This window comes from Lissotriton helveticus, chromosome 12, assembly GCF_964261635.1.
Source record: "Lissotriton helveticus chromosome 12, aLisHel1.1, whole genome shotgun sequence".
In the NCBI taxonomy this organism is placed as follows: domain Eukaryota; kingdom Metazoa; phylum Chordata; class Amphibia; order Caudata; family Salamandridae; genus Lissotriton; species Lissotriton helveticus.
The window spans coordinates 872,649,827-872,667,079 of NC_136073.1; the positions used below are offsets into that span (position 1 = coordinate 872,649,827).

Sequence of the window (17,253 nt, forward strand, 5' to 3'; positions counted from 1 at the left end):
AGGGGTATGGGGCAGGCCCTCTTTGAGGAATTAAGGCCGGGAGAATTCAATGCTAGTCAAGCATGGGCCATGCAAGCAAGCGGAGATAGGCAACTCTACAGGTCTCAGGTTGGCTGGGAAGATCATGCATCATCTTCTCTGAAATGGGAAAATGAGTTGGGATGGATTGTTTGGGCTGAACCAGTGAGGCTTATACAGAAACTGGACAAGGCGAGCCATTGTAAACCAAGGTGGGCAAAGGGGCACCAGGGGCAGCTGTAAGGAAAAGAGGGATGGTAGCTACAAGAATATGGAATGTGGGCACAACTTGAAAAGCTCAAGAGTCTATTACATATGCCTCATCTGGGCACTACAAAATGTGTTCCATACCAGGCTGTCTAGAGAACAGTCACTGCCACTCTAATACAAAAAGAACATACATCTCCTCCATTTTAGGCGGCTCCCAATGTATCTTGGGCCACTGGGGGCAACCAGAAGTGTAGCAGCAGCACCCACCATCAAGCACCGAAGCCAACCTCCCCAGTGGACTTACTGCAGCACTTGCTCCAGCACTAGTGTAACGGTGTACGATAGTGCTGCAAATGTCATTATGGGTCATTGAGGAAATGTACTCCAACTCATTATCAGCAGGGGATTTAGGTGTGGCTATTAGAGGGCTTGTCACTAAGTGAGCATTTATTTATGAATGATATGAACCTGTATAGGCTTCTTCAATGGAATGGAGATAAAGCTCTGTCCAGTAGCTTCTCTGTAGAACAAGCATGAAGTATTTTATCAATATCACCAACATGTGACTAACACAAATTATAGACAGTCAGAAACACACTGAGTTCAATTTGTGGTGTACGCTGTGTATGAACTGCTTCAGCTATCATTAAGATCTGCGACTAGGACCCTCATTATATGGAGGTGGCCAGACTTCGGTGTAGATACACCGTGGTGTCTGAATCCAAGACAAGCCAGTATCTCCACACCAAAGTCCAGCCATTATGAGTTTTCCCCCATGAAACTGGAAAGAACTGCTCGGACCTGTAGTTAGTGAGTACATTAACTGGCAGTTTATGCCATTTCGACAAAAAATTAAAACAAAGACATTTTCACCTGCTCTGAGCAAGCAGACAGACTCAAAGGGAGGGGTGGTGGGATTTGGGGAATTTGTGGTAAGCGGTGAAGGGTTGTGCCTGTCTGGAGGGCGAGCACTGTTTGCCGCCTTTGAACTGCTGAAGTGGGTGGATTGGGGCCGGGCACCAACTGCAATGTTCAGATCAATTTTATATGCCTGATAATTCTAGGCCCAGGCACTCTTGAAATTACAACTAGGGGTATTTCATCTAGTTATTGCTATGGATGAAATACAACAACTCGTATTGAGGGCCCCAGTGTTTAAGAGTCTGTATATGGTATTTGTGCTCCTTTACAGATTACACCCATCTATAGCCGAGCAGGAGTTATATTTTCTCCATTCACCACCATCATTTACTTGGTCATAACTCGCCATGCAAAAAGGTTAAAATATGACTTTATTTTCACAAGGAACTGTTAATTAGGTGCAAAATGCGCCTGAAACCTGACAAACTAATTTGTGCACCTGGCCTCAGTGACCCATTTATATAGGACTACGTCATTAAAAAGAATACTAAGAAATAAAAAAGAAAGACATGCAACAAATACCTCTTGAGCACTACAGGTACAGCAGTGGCTGGGTTCTTCTTGAGGCTCTCGATGATCTCTGGTGCTTTGTCCCCATATATGCGGTAAATAGCCCTACGCTGGATCACCTCAGATGTGCCACCCAAGCACTCGTCCAGACGGAATTTTTCTTGATCTTCAGGAGACAAGCGCGAGATCTTCTTCTGCACACTCTCCAACACGCGAATTGTTGCTAAGTTGGTCTCCAAGACAACATCCAGCTGCTCATTGGAGATGGAGTCAAAGAAACAAAAATGGTACAACAGCTTAATAGTCTGAACACCTATTACTGACATCTGAATATATTCTGAAGACCACATGTTTGTAAAAAGAGGAGACAGAGTCGACCTGGATGGGATTCAAACTATCGAGGTTGGTATTTAGAATATCTATTCTTATGAGTTCCAAAAGAAAAATTTGTGTTTGGGCCATGTTTTATTACTGTTCAATATGAGAAGAATTAGTCAGTTGGAGGAAGCCTCGTCGTTTAACACTGACAGTCAGCTAATTGAAACAGTGATCATTCAAAACCATGTAACGATAAGGCAATGACTGAGCTATGCCGTTTGGTTCAGTTTCAAAAACTGATTGCTTGTCGTCAGTAAATATTTTAAAGCTCATGCGCCAAAAGAACTATAAAAACATTCCTATTTACACAGTTATCAGACCTTATTAACAAATCCTCAATTTTAACAAACAGCAGAATACACAAATTACTAGCAGCACACTACTCTCAATTGGTGTGCATGCACAAGTTAATTTATGCCCCTGATAGTGAAAACACATGAAATGTAAGTTACACTACCAAGTGATAAATAGCTTTTGTGGCCTAGACGCTTCATTAAGAGTTGGTACAAGTTTGGTTCTTACCTTATGTGACAAGTATCCTTCAGTTTACTACCTACACGTTGTCCTTCACTACCTACCTTCCTTACCCTTTTCAGCAAGTGAACTGTCTATCACTATCATGTCAATTTCTGAAGCAGTCTGATTTCAAGACATGTGGATCAATAATTTAAACAAAAAGAAAACCAAAGAAGGGAGAAGATCAAATCTTCCCTTGACCAACCAGCCACCTTGCGGTTTACTCCGATGTTTACTGGTCTGAAATCCAATATACCACACAATACAGTGCATTCTCACGATTGGGCAGCTGCACAAAGTTCTACTCTAAATACACATTTTGTTAGAAAGGTAGCCAGAACCTGGTCTTCAGCAGAGCTAAGTGCCTTCCATAAGGAACGCAACCCAAAACATTCACCTCAAAACGTTCATCCTCACAGCGATGAAGCTGCTCCTCGTAAGGAGTCTTTTTTGAGCTGGCAAATGTGGAATCCTCCGACCAGGATGGGAATGAGACCCATGTATCATTCAACACCTGGATAAGGGGAAAAACAATACAGTTATCAGAGGAAACTAAACTTTAGAATTCAATATCTCCATCATGGAATGTTGTTTACATCCATAAACACTGAATATGTCAGATGACGTACGCGACCCCAACACTTTATATTTTAGCAGAGAGAAAATGAATTTTTAACTATGAAGGAAATTTTACCTGTACAAAGTTGACATCCTATCTTTCAATAAATGAGCATGAGCAAATAGATAAAAACAGTGCTGTTACTTCAAAGCAAAGCTCCCTCAGTCCCAGGATAAACTACTGTGTCAGCTGGCCACTCATCTTTACATCTTACTGAGGAACACACAAATTAAAACCTATAATCGCTGCTTCCATTCAGTCTTCTTTACCAGTGCAGAGGGAGAGTTGTGTATATATTTGACAAAAATATAGCTGATGGATAACTTCTTTGCACTTAAGTAACCTTTTCTTCTCAAACTTATACTCATTAAAGCTAAACTGAATAGCAAGTTCAACCCTTTCCAAATGAGGTGATAGACCCACAAGGGATAGAAGCAAGAGAGAACATACTTAATTATGAACATCTGAACTATACCATCACTGAGCTACTTGGAAGCCAGCTCTGAAGTCAAAGACAAGAAATAGGCGTCCGTGTACGAGTCCAATTTATAACTAGCGTCTTTTTAGGTCGAGGGACCGTTGCACTGCGAAGCAGTGAGGGCGGAGTCCCGAAGAATTAATGTTTTGGAGTTAGGGGGCTTGGAACCCGCCTCTCTCCTCCATTATCCTCCATTGACTGGCTTCCTAAACGGAGGCAAGCCATTGGAGGAGAAGGGAGTCACTCCAATAAAGCCCCGTCTCATTCGGATTCGGGGGCGTGTTTTTTTGCGTTCTTTGGACTGTGACGTCATCCGTCACTCAAAACGCCCAAAACACGCCCCCGAATCCGAAAATTTTCGGATGTTTGCGGCCGCCATTTTTTGGGGTGCCGTTTTTTTCTTGTTCTTAATTGTGTCCCTTGTTTATCCAACTCAAACCCGACCGTCCCGAGCGAGGGGCAGGTCTCCACCTTTCCCAGGGAAGCTGCAGGCGTATCCCTGCACCCATTCCACAAACCAGGGTGCACCACGACCCTCTCACGGCAGATAGGGGACCGGTTCATCAGGTGGTTAATGGGGATTTACAGAAACACCTGATCCAATAGGCACCATTAGGGACTCGGGTTAAGTGGCCCCGCATTCCGCAGCTGTGGAAGTCCCTGCGCGTGCGCTTGTCCTCCCTGGACACCCGGGCGGGGCGCGCCGCGCGCGGCATTCCAGCCTCCACCTGCCTATCAAGGCGCGCGGCGGGCCGATAGGCCAAAGTGCCACTGTTTTGTCTTTCCACTGTTTAGACTATGGGTTATATAGGCACAGTGCCCGCTGGCGAATCCAAGTAAATGCGCCCTTGGTATGCACGTTTGCCCAAGTGAAGCTGCTCTCGTTGCACAAGAACAGACCTCTTCTGGTGACAGCCACCGATGCCACTTGTTTGCAGCGCACCGGCTGCTTCAGTTCCTGCTCCATTCAGACACACGAGGTTGTACTTGGCATGGAAGTGGCGGGGAGAGGTGGGTCTGTTGTCTCTGTAATGGACCTTGGCACGGGGAGAGCTGAGGGGGAGGGGTCGGGGAGGTCGTAGCCGAGTGCATGGATTTAGGGCGCACTTGTCCTCTGCGCACTGCCCCCTGGCCCAATTAAGAATAGGGTAGCGTTGTTAAATTTGAGAGGACTCCCTGTACTGGTCCGCACTCTTTGTCACTCCACAAAGCTGAGGGACGTCTCCCTGCCTGCCAAGGGTGAACTTGGCGCTGTGCTCCCCAAGGAAAGCTACTGCTGAGCACCATAGGGCCGAGAAGTTAGTTCTTCATAGAAACACTGTCCTGCACTTTTCACGTTTAGACACTGTTGCGAAAGCAGGGCAGCCTCTCACTTTCACAAGCTTCAAAGCGCTTCAAAAGTGGCCCGGTAGTGGTTTTTTTCTCATCTAAAGGTGTTTGTTGATATTTTGCTGTAGAATCCTGCTGTTTGCGTGCCCTTTTGCAGAATACGTGCGTCGGGGTCTTTGCCTATTGGACAAACCAATTCTGTGCACAATTAAGACTGTGTAAAGTCTGGTCCCTGTTTGCTTCATGTGAGCTGCTTTGCACAGACGTGTTTTGGTGCTTATGTTGCTTGCGAAAAGGACTATTCGTTGCTGGTTGTGTTCACCCTGAGATAACCCAGACACACTCCCCCCTGCTTTGCGGCACAAACACAAGTGCATAGCCCTTCTCTGTGCGCACACCGCACGCTGACACTTGGATGCATGTTCCTCGGCTGTTACAATTTTGGCAGGTGTGTTATTTGCTGAGGTGGGAGCTGGCCTCGACAAAGGCACCCAAATTGTTGTCAGAAACAGAGTAAAAGGAGAACTGCTTAAATGACAGATCGTTCTGTTAAATGTCGCAAGAAACATTAGCCCCCTGGTTCTCCTGCCCCTTCGCTGTGCTTGTTCTCCTGCCCTCTCGCTGTGCTTGCTCTCCTGCCCCCTGGCTGTGCTTGCTCTCCTGCCCCCTCGCTGTGCTTGCTCTCATGTGTGTGTGTGGCTCTGTGTGTATGTGGCTCTGTGTGTATGTGGCTCTGGGTGTGTGTGGGGGCTCTGGGTGTGTGTGGGGGCTCTGGGTGTGTGTGGGGGCTCTGGGTGTGTGTGGGGGCTCTGGGTGTGTGTGGGGGCTCTGGGTGTGTGTGTGGGGGCTCTGGGTGTGTGTGTGGGGGCTCTGGGTGTGTGTGAGGGGGCTCTGGGTGTGTGTGAGGGGGCTCTGGGTGTGTGTGAGGGGGCTCTGGGTGTGTGTGAGGGGGCTCTGGGTGTGTGTGAGGGGGCTCTGGGTGTGTGTGAGGGGGCTGTTTGTGTGTGTGTGGCTCTGTTTGTGTGTGTGTGTGGCTGTGTGTGTGGCTGTGTGTGTGGCGCTGTGTGTGTGGCGCTGTGTGTGTGGCGCTGTGTGTGTGGCGCTGTGTGTGTGGCGCTGTGTGTGTGTGTGGCGCTGTGTGTGTGTGTGGTGCTGTGTGTGTGTGGCGCTGTGTGTGTGTGGCGCTGTGTGTGTGTGACGCTGTGTGTGTGTGGCTCTGTGTGTGTATGGCGCTCTGTGTGTGTGGCGCTGTGTGGATAGCTTTTTTTGTAGGTGGCTCTATGTGTGGATAACTTTTTTTGTAGGTGGCTCTATGTGTGGGTGGCTCTGTCTGTGTGAGGGTGGCTCTGTGTAGGTGGCTCTATGTGAATGACTGTGGGTGGCACTGTGTGGGTGGCTCTGTATGTGTGTGTGTGGGTGGCTTTGTGTGTGTGGCTCTGTGTGGGTGTAAATGCAATAGGTCATGCATTTGCCAGCGATTAAGCTATTGGCATTGTAAATGACAATGCCATTTATTTAACGATTAAGCTATTAGCAATGTAGATGACAATGCCATTTATTTATGATTTAAAAAAAAATGCCATGAGCAATGCCAATAGCTCTACCTTTAATAATGCCGAGACCATTGCATTGTAAATGCTTGTTTCTTCATTACTAAAGAGATTATCACATAACAAGATATGAGAGTTTTGGCCAATTGCCTGTAGAATGCAATGGTGTCCTTCCACAGTGTGTGATGTATTCCTATAGGTACTGTATCGATTCCCCTATTCCTGACCCTGGTTTGGTTAATAATTAACTAGCAGCCATCCAACGGTGCAAAAACCGTTATCTGATTAAGCCACACCACGGAAAAGAAGCGCGTTATCTGATTAGGTCATAACGCATGCCATCTAATTAGACAAGCGATATTCCTCCAGCCCCTGATAAGGCATACGGAGTTCTCAAAACAAATCAAACCTACAGCGACCTGGGAAATTCCCATAGCCATTGTTTTGATTTCACCGAGAACTTCAGTAAAGAATGTGCGAACGAACCCGTTCATATGACATCCTTATTGACGTATATATGTCCATCCTTACGTCAATCTCGGCACCTTTCAGGTATAAATATTACCGACATTGCCTTAAGCAAACACATGCGGTGGTGACGAGATTGGAGCAGAGAGACGTGCCGAGGAGCCCAGCAGAGAGCGAAGCCCACAGGCGCTGCCCCTCCTTCCTGACGCGCTGAGAACGAGACGCTGCCTTTCTCCTGCTGAGAAATCCAGCTCCGGCGCTTCCAAGCAGCCCTCGCAGGCAGCTGGAATATCAAGACCTGGGATAAGAGATACCAGCCCTCCACCATTCTAGATCTCAGGTACAGAACTGAATAATCCCTTGCAGAGAATTCTCGAGTCAGTCCCTTGGCAAAACGAACTTAACTCAAACTGCTACTTATCTACTCCCGCCCACGTATTAGGCTTAGGTCAGGTACACTGGGGTAGGCGTGGTTAGAAGCACCAGTTGAGTATGATTAGTCAAATGTATATATGTATGTATCTATTTTATCCATTTTAAAGTAAAATATGGCTCAGAAACCATATCAATGCTTTTACAGTATTATTTTATAATTCTGTCTTTACTGTATGCACTTTACTTAACTATAAGTATTGCAATAATAGCGATTCATTTCTCTTGTATGAGAAAAGAGACTGATCAATAAATAACATCTTTTATTGAACACGCCCGTCTCTTCCTTTTCTCTACAATCTGGTGAAACTAAGAATGCACTGAACTGACTGAGTAAAATAAGTTGTCTTTTGTTTTCACACGACTCTAGAGATACACTCTTGATTAGGGGAGAGCAAAGTTGTCATGTTCTATGTTTGTCAGAAACTAAATCCCTTCTTGTCTATCCAGGGAGGTTAAAATCCTCCTTGCCTATTCGAGAAAGTTTCTAGTGAACTCTGAGCTAGCTGGCAAACACAAAACTTTAAGTCTAATATCGTCGGTAGAAGACCTAGTTAACCTCTGCCCCAGGTCTATACTATTGAAGATATTATTCCAATGCGCAGAGCCTATTGGGATAATAGGAACTACACTACAAGTGAAGGCTTTGTGAAAGCCTTTACGGATATGAGAAGAGGGCAGCCCAACTAGTCATTACCTGTTGAGCTGTTGCTCCAGTCAGAGCAGACACCATCAATAAACTACTGTCAATATTGGACACATCTGTGCAGGAGCCATTTACACAATAGTCAGGAATTCCTTTCTAGTTAATGAAAAAAATGAATATGCTACTTACCAGTATGCATCTGTTCTTGGCATGTAGGGCTGCTAACATTCATATCTGTAGCATAGATCGCCGCCTAGTGTTGGGTCCGGATGATTGCACATTGTTGTCCTGGAAGAGTCTTCGAAGTATCACGAGATAGGTGGCTCCTCCCCTGGACTACAGTGCGCATGGGCATCGACTCCATCCCCAGATTGTTTTTAGCCATTGTGGCAAAGATGGAGTTGAACAGTGAAAGTGATGGCCATGCTAGAAATAAAATGTAAGAAAAGTCTGCAGCCGCTATGGGCGCCGGGGAGGAGGGCGGGCGATATGAATGTTAGCAGCCCTACATGCCAAGAACAGATGCATACTGGTAAGTAGCATATTCAGTTCGAGGCATGTGGGCTGCTAAATTCATATCTGTAGCATAGAATACATAGCAGTCCCTCCATTAACGGCGGCCGCCCGTGCCAGCTGCAGAAGTCTGAAAAAGTGTTTTAAGAACAGCCTGTCCTACAGCTGCCTGCTGTTTGGAATGCACATCTACACAGTAATGTTTGGTAAACGTATGTGGTGTAGACCATGTGGCTGCCCTACAAATGTCCTCCAAAGGAATGTTACCTAGGAATGCCATGGAGGCCCCCAACTTGCGTGTGGAGTGTGCCCTGGGGGGGACCGTTAAAGTGCGCTTAGCCTTCTGGTAGCAAATCTGAATACACTTAACGATCCACCTGGCTATTCCTGCTTTGGAAATGGGGTTGCCTTTGTGCTGGGCTGCGAAGGCAACAAAGAGTTGTTGTGTCTTTCTAAAGGGTTGTGTTCTGTCAATGTAGTACATAAGCGCTCTTTTGACATCAAGCGTATGGAGCATCCTTTCTGCTACCGTTTCTGGGTTGGGAAAGAATGCGGGCAGTTCGATAGTTTGATTGACATGAAACTGCGACACCACCTTAGGGAGAAATTTGGGGTTAGTGCGCAGCACCACCCTGTTTGAATGAATTTGTATAAATGGCTCTTGGATGGTGAGCGCCTGTAGCTCACTAACACGTCTTAGAGACGTTATGGCAATGAGAAAAGCCACTTTCCATGTGAGGAACTGAAGCTCACATGAATGCAGAGGTTCAAATGGGGGACCCATCAATCTGGTGAGCACCACATTGAGGTTCCACACAGGAGCTGGCGGGGTCCTGGGAGGGATGACTCGCTTCAGCCCTTCCAGGAATGCTTTAATGGCAGGCACCCTGAAGACAGAGAGGTGCTGCCGGTTTTGGAGATAAGCCGCTATGGCGGATAAGTATATCCTAATGGAAGCGTATGCTAGATTGCATTTGTAAAGATGCAACAGATAGCAGATGATATTAGGAATGGAGGCATCGAGCGGGTTGATAGCGTGCTCTGTACAGTAGATGACAAACCGCTTCCATTTTGCTGCATAGCAAGCTCTGGTAGTGGGCTTCCTTGCCTCCCGGATGATGTCCATGCATTCAGGGGGCAAATCAAGGTAGCCAAACTCTAAGACCTCAGGAGCCAGATCGCCAGATTGAGCTGTTGCGGATCTGGGTGCTGAATGTCGCCATGGTTCTGCGTCAAGAGCCGGGGTGTGAGGTGCAGTCTTTGATGCGGTACCACGGAGAGTTCGAGGAACGTGGTGTACCACGGTTGTCGCGCCCACGTTGGAGCAACTAGGATGAGCGTCAGCGAGTGTTGCTTGAGTTTTCTTGCCACCAGCGGAATGAGAGGCGCTGGGGGAAAAGCTTACGCAAATCTGCCTGACCAGTTCATCCATATCGCATTGCCCTGCGATAGTGGGTGAGGGAACCTGGCGGCAAAGCTTTGGCATTTTGCGTTTTCCTCCGTGGCAAACAGGTCTATCTCTGGATGACCCCACTGCTGGAAGTACGGGCGGAGTACAGATGGGTGTAACTCCCACTCGTGCATCTGGTGGCTGTACCTGCTGAGCAGATCCGCCATCTGATTGTCCGTGCCCGGGAGGTGTTCCGCCATGAGGAAGATGTTCCTCTGAATGGCCCACTTCCACATGCTCTGAGCCAGATGAGACAACTGTGGAGAGTGCGTACCTCCCTGCTTTTGAATGTAGTACATGGCTGTTATGTTGTCTGTCCGGATCAACACGACTTTGTTGCACAGATGTACTTTGAAGGACTTGAGTGCCATGAAGATTGCCATCAGCTCCAAGTAGTTGATGTGCATCTTCCTTTGTTGCGTTGTCCATAGTCCCTGCACCATATAGTGGAGCACATGAGCCCCCCATCCTAGGAGAGACGCGTCCGTTGTTAGTGTAATCTGTGGCACAGGCTCCTGGAACGGTCGGCCCTTGCAAAGGTTGTGTGGATTCCACCAATGCAGAGAGCTGTATGCCCGACCCGTCACCAACACTAGGTCGTTTAGTCGTCCTTGAGCCTGAGTCCACTGATGCGCTAAGCATTCTTGGAGCGGACGCATATGGAGTCTCGCGTGCGGGACTATGAAGATGCAGGAGGCCATCATGCCTATCAACTGCATGAACACTCTCGCTGGGAGTGAGTGTTGTGGTCTGAACTTTTGGATCAGCGCCTGGATGTTGTCGATCCTCGCTGGGTTTGGCTGAGCTGTGGCAGCCAGAGTATTGATCGTCACGCCTAAATACTGCCGCACATGGGCTGGCTGAAGGTGCGATTTGGGGTAGTTCAGTGTAAACCCTAGACTGTGAAGGAGGTGAATGGTGTGGGTCATGTCTGCGGCGCACTGCTGGGCTGACTTCGCCTGCACGAGCCAGTCGTCCAGATAAGGGTAGACATGTATACTCTGTCTCCGAAGGTGTGCCGCCACTGTCGCCAGACATTTTATGAACACTCTGGGAGCAGTGGTCACTCCGAAGGGGAGTACCTTGAACTGGTAATGCCTGTTTTGGATGGTGAACCTGAGGTACTTTCTGTGGGAGGGGTGGAGTGGTATGTGAAAGTAAACATCTTTGAGGTCCAAGGTTGCGAGGAAGTCTCCCTGTTGTAACAAGGGAAGAACCTGCTGCAGTGTCAACATGTGGAAGTGTTTCGAAAGAATGTACTGGTTTAAGGGGCGTAGGTCTAGAATCGGTCTGAGCGAGCCGTCCTTTTTTGGGATTAAGAAGTACAGGGAATAAACTCCTGTGCCTTCCTCCTCCACCGGCACGAGCTCTATTGCGCCTTTTTGCAGCATCACTAGAACCTCCTGCTGCAATAAGTGCAAGTGCTCTGCTGACATAGGACGGTGTTTTGGGGGCATGGGTGGTGGGGTGGACGTCAGTTCTAAACAATAGCCGAACTGGATAAGTTTCCTGACCCACCTGTCTGTGGTTATGGACTTCCAGACGGGCAGGAACTGTTGGAGTCTCCCCCCGACAGGTGTTGAATGGTCGGGGGGCAGTGACAGGGAGTCACTGTTTGTTGGCGGCAGAGGTACGGGAACTGTTGTTGCCTCTGCCTCTACCCTTGGCACTGTTTCCTCTGTATCCACCTCTGCCCTGCTTGCTGTAGGAGGATTGTGCACCACTTTTATTGAATGGCGTCTGCTGCGACATGTGCCCTCTGTTAACACCTCGAGTGCCTGAGCGACGAAAAGTGTTCCCTCTAAATTGTTGCGACTGGAGAGCTCCCATGGACTTGGCAGTCTCGGTATCTTTTTTGATCTTCTCTAGGGTGGTGTCCACCTCTGGGCCAAACAACCTGTCTGGATTAACGGGTTGGTTGAGGATAGTAGTTTGTATCTCTGGCTTGAATCCCGAGATGCGGAGCCATGCCTGACGTCTCAGCATCACACTAGTGTTGATCGCCCTCGCTGCTGTGTCCGCAACATCTAGCGCACACTTTATAGCAGCGTTGGAGATGAGCTTCCCCTCCTGAATAAGCATCTCAGCTCCCTCTTTAAACTGGTCTGGGAGGTGTTGTAATAGCTGCTCTAGGGTGTCGTAGTGCACCCTATCGTATCTGGCCAACAGAGCTTGCGTGTTTGAGATGCGCCATATGTTGGCCGTCTGAGCTGCTACCCGCTTCCCAGACGCCTCCAGCACTTTTGACTCTTTGTCTGGGGGAGGAGCTTCACCCGTCGTTTGGGAGTTTGCCCTCTTGCGGGCATTAGAGACCACCAAAGAGTCCAGAGGCAACTGGCCCCGTATGTAGGTGGGGTCGCCAGGTGCAGGTCTGTATTTCTTCTCAATGCGTGGGTTTACCACCCGGGATCTTGTGGGTTCCTTGAAAATGTCTGCCGCATGCTTAAGGACCCCTTTCAACATGGGGAGAGTCTTGACAGTTTTTTCAGCAGTAGAGAAAGTGTCAAAAAGGAAGTCTACTTCCACGGGGTCAGCATGCATCTCCACCTTATGGTTTGTAGCTGCCCTTTCGATTAAGGCATTAAACGCCGCAGAGTCCTTAGTGGGGTACGGCTTTACGTTATAGACCTGTGGATCCTGGACCGTCTGCTGGTCCCCTTGATCACCAGTATCCATCCATGATTCCTGCTGCTCATCAGGCTCTGTATGAGCAGGGAAGTTGTACTCCTCATCTTGGTCCCCTCCATCCCCATCTGAGTTTGTGGGTGAAGGTGTGGCACTCCGCCTATGCTGAGGAAGAATCTGCTCCACCAGAACGGGGGTGTCTGCTGCAGGCTTTTTACGTTTCAGAGGAATGGTAAAGGACTGCAAAGGTTGCGAAGTAATCTTCCTCTTGTAGAGCGTGAGTTTGCCGGTGTCGGCATCGATAAAATGCTCCGACTGTTCTTCAACCAAAGTTTGTCGAGGACCCACGTCCCAGCCGGTGGAGTGGACGTTGACACGGTGTCTTGGGGCACCGACTGCGGTGCAAAGGCCTTCGGCGCCACCTTAGGCGGCAACGTGTAGACGAGCGGTGCCGACGAGGTCTTAGGTGCGTCTTGTAGCTTCGGCGCGGAAGGAGTCTTCGGTTCCGATGCTGAAGCCTTGACCTTAAGGCGCTTGAGGGAGTCTGAGACCTGCTTCGTAAAGGAAGCGGATGGTTTCGTCGATCCGACTGATGTTCGTGGTCCGCCCCCTGGGGAAGACCCGAGCGTGGCCGACTTGTGTTTGTCCGGTCGAGAAGCACTCGTGACCGGTGCGTTTCTATCACTGTCCACTACAGTAGACGTCGATGCCGATGGCTTCGGATCGATCGGTTTTCCTTTAGGGGTCACGGCCCCAGACCTCGGCTCTGCGGCCTTCACCCACTTCGCGTCGACGGGCCCCTTGGTCTTCATCGCGACAGACTTTCCCGATGCAGGCTCGGCAGTCTTCTTGGGCGTCGGCTTGTCTCCCTTGGTAGACTCCGACCCGATGGGCTTCTTCGAGCTTGGCTCCGTAACCACCTTCGGCACCATAGCCTGTTCTGCAGCTTGCGCCTGTTTGGGGGCCCCCGAAGACGACGGCGTCGGCACCGGAGCGGACGTCTTCGGTTTCGATGGCGTGTCGGCCATCTTTGTTTTCACCGGTACCGAGGGTTTCGGTTTCGTTTTCAGTAATGGCGGCTCCGCGGAGGTGTCCGTAGCCGAGCCGGAAGGCGGGGCCGTGGATCGAGGTGTAAGGTCGTGGGTAAGGCCGTGTGGCGATCCCGTGACCTGAGCCTTTGTAAGAGTACGAACGGGGCATAGCTCATCCTCCGAGCTATCTTCCATGGCCCCATATGCTTAGTCGTCGTCCCCTACCTTCTCGATGATTTCTTCAATGTCGGGACTGTGGTCGTCAGCTCCGTCGCCGGACTCGACCTCCATCGGGGTAGGGGAAATCTGCAGGTGACGCACTTGTTAGTCTTCCGCGGGGTCGTCAAAGATGTCCACCGGTGCTGGAGCCGATCTCTGGGCCTCAAGGCGCGCCACGCGCCGAAGCTTGATCGTCTTTTTCGATCGAAATCTGGAACAGGCCATACAGTTGGCCTTGTCGTGGTCCGGCGACAGGCACTTGTTGCACACAGGATGGACGTCGATGTGTGGGTACTTGGATCCACACACGGGACATTTCTTGAATTGACTCCGCTCCATGCCGTCGAAGTCTTGCTGCGTCCACTAGGCCCCGATCACCGAAGAGTCTCACGACCCCCCGGATAACCGACTCCACGAGCTGGAAGATAGACGGGACCGAACACGAACAATACCGACGGTGCCAAAAGGCCTTTTGGCCTTGATAGAGAACTTTTACGATTCCGAACAGGAGACGTCGAAATCACATCCGAACCCAATGGCGGAAAAAAACAATCTGGGGATGGAGTCGATGCCCATGCGCACTGTAGTCCAGGGGAGGAGCCACCTATCTCGTGATACTTCGAAGACTCTTCCAGGACAACAATGTGCAATCATCCGGACCCAACACTAGGCGGCGATCTATGCTACAGATATGAATTTAGCAGGCCACATGCCTCGAACCTGAAATCCTCCCCTGGTTGCAGATACGGATGGTAGAACACAGCCAAACAATAAAACATTGTGAGATAACACAGCCAGGTTCATTGCTACAGTAACCCGTGATAAGGATGCCAAACGAGAGGTGATAGGAGCAGACGGGTTTTCAGTGCTGATCAATGAAGGAAAGAGGACAGTGCACACCTAAGTAGGGGCATTAGACAGATGATGGCGAGATGTTTGTTTTAATGCCAGAAGAAGTTGGAAGAAAAACAAAAGATGGTAGGGAGCAGACTGGGAGCTGGGAAGTACCACAAAGTGATGTCTGGGAATTCAGTCACGCCATCAAGCCCACAGATGGTCCGTGGGTCACTAAAAAGAGAACTGTAGAGAGTACATGCTTAGTAAGAACACTGCATTGAAAACATTCACCTTGAACATTTGGTCAGTGTTAAACCAGAGAACAACTTGGCAAGAACAAAGTGCAGTGCACAGTGGCGTGGCAGGGTTTCAGAGGTTTGGTTCGGAGGCTTCATGGGTTTTAGAGAAGGTGAAGCTGGCCTGCTGAAAGATGAACGCCCGAAAAACATGTCAAAACTGCCGAGCTTTAGCTTTTGTTTGTTTTAGTAACACTGTCATTTTATAAATAGTTATTTTCAGGTGTCTCATGATCTGCTGCTAAGGATACTGCTGAGTAGAGTTGATTGACATTCCTAATACCCTTTCGTCAGACGGCTACTTGACAGAGCCCAAATGAATCATTTGCCAAGTTTTTTGCTGTAAAGAATGCTCCTGAAGGAAACGAGGTGGCGGAGTCTGTTCGCCTTTAGGAGACATTTCCAACTCGTGCCTATAGGAGTCAACGCACATAGGATGGTGTGAATGCGTAAGGGAGAACAAACAAAAAGAAAATATTTTTTGGTATGAAGAAAGAGGCAGGCCTAAAGTAGGGCAAAGACCCCTAGCACACCTCACCTCAGTCACACTAATCTCGACCAGATACAAGAGGAATGTATGACAACATAACCTTTATAAAATCACTACTTGGATACAAAGAACACATCGCAAGAATCGGTAGGCAAAGTAGCTATGGTGCCATCAATACTTCACTGTATCAAGAAACATATCTACCACAACAAGTCACAAGTATCTATTACTAAACCCAGGAAATCAAATAGTACCTCTTTGCAAATAGCCGTCCGTCCGCTACATTTGGGCTGTTGATACGTTTTGGGTAGTGCCCGGTAACTTGATCCAATGCGCTTGCAGGATGCATAATCAATTTCCCGGCCAATCCCATCATTGGAGCGGTCATTTGGAATCGGAGCAACAAAAGAAAGTTCTTTCACTCCCAAGAAGGATTTGAACTGAGCAAAGAGTTCAGGAAATTTCCTTTGGAAAGTGAACAAAGACATATATAACTTGTGATGCATATGATCAGATAAAGACGTTTTCATCTATCCACTAAACATTTAAATGAAACAATATCAGTGTTTATTGAGGGTAAGTAGGCTGTGTACAAATGGCACAAATAAAAGTCAAAGTAAGTACATGAAAAAAGGGAGGCATGCGGTGGACGAGTTGGAGAGGCTAATATATATCAATAACCACATTCCTTACGATTCCAGCCAACACATAGCCGTTGCTATTCGATTTCAGAATGGTTAGTCCTCACTCTCTGTTCTTGCCAATAGATTGAGAGTTACGTTGCATGTCCCTTGTGTTTATGGCTACTTTATAAATTAAGTTCTCTTGTATCTGCCTCATGAGTAAATTGGCAATATCACTAAAGGAGGAGGCAGAGATCTTCCACTTAGATTTTTTGAAAGCGTGCAAGAGCTGCAGTATTCACTTTTATATTATGAGTTATGCCACATTCATAGGGAAGGAATGTATTCATTTCTTTGCTGGGTAATCAGTAGTTTAGATGAATGAGGATGTGGGACTGTGGTGCATTTGAAAAGCAATATAACCAAAAGGTATCCTGGCCAAGGTCATGGGGTTTATTGCAAAATATGCACGGGACTCGGTGTAGAGGGGTGGGTCACCCTCCTGGGTATGCTAGCTCCGCATGACTTGTGCGGGGAAGGAAAAAAATCCCTTTTTGTAAAGAACCCTCACACACTCTAGTAGTGTTATGCTTTATTATCGGGTTCACCCTGACTCCTAAAGGTCAGGGTGGGCTCAACCGTATTCCAGGGAGCACTTAATAGAAGGGTGGCCAGGGGGCTTAACTAGAGATTAAAATCCCTCACCCTCTCCTAGGTACCTCTTTATCAGTGGAGTTGGTGGGGAGAGTAAAACAATAACTCATGGGTAATATGGACTATTATGGTCCTATGACCCTACTTAAAAAATGAATTTTTCCTATCCTGCACAAGTCATGCGGAGCAAGCATACCCACAAGGGGTGACCCACCCATCTACATAGTGTCCCGTGCATATTTTTTCAATAAACCCCATGCCCCCGGGCGAGATACCTTTTGGTTATATTGATTTATATTGGGAGGACTTATCCCTCCACCCTCTTCGCATCCGAAGGGCCCTCTCAACCCTCCAGATCCAGCAGGTTTTCCTTGTTTGGATCCTTTTTGTTTATCAGCATTTGAAAAGCAAACATCTGAAGGACTTATAGTTGGAGCACG

The 17,253-nt window shown here is 48.2% G+C and overlaps 1 protein-coding gene across 2 annotated transcripts in view; it reads right to left on the reverse strand.

Annotated features, from left to right (window-relative positions):
• Positions 1 to 17,253, reverse strand: part of SIN3B (SIN3 transcription regulator family member B) — a 121,205-nt gene that overhangs the window by 39,364 nt on the left and 64,588 nt on the right. For both annotated transcript variants that reach the window (XM_078669354.1, XM_078669353.1), the window contains exons 10-12: positions 15,791 to 16,001; positions 2,951 to 3,067; positions 1,672 to 1,910 (exon numbers count right to left, since the gene is read on the reverse strand). In XM_078669354.1, coding sequence (XP_078525480.1) covers positions 1,672 to 1,910; positions 2,951 to 3,067; positions 15,791 to 16,001 — 567 coding nt within the window. The remainder of the gene's footprint in view (positions 1 to 1,671; positions 1,911 to 2,950; positions 3,068 to 15,790; positions 16,002 to 17,253) is intronic.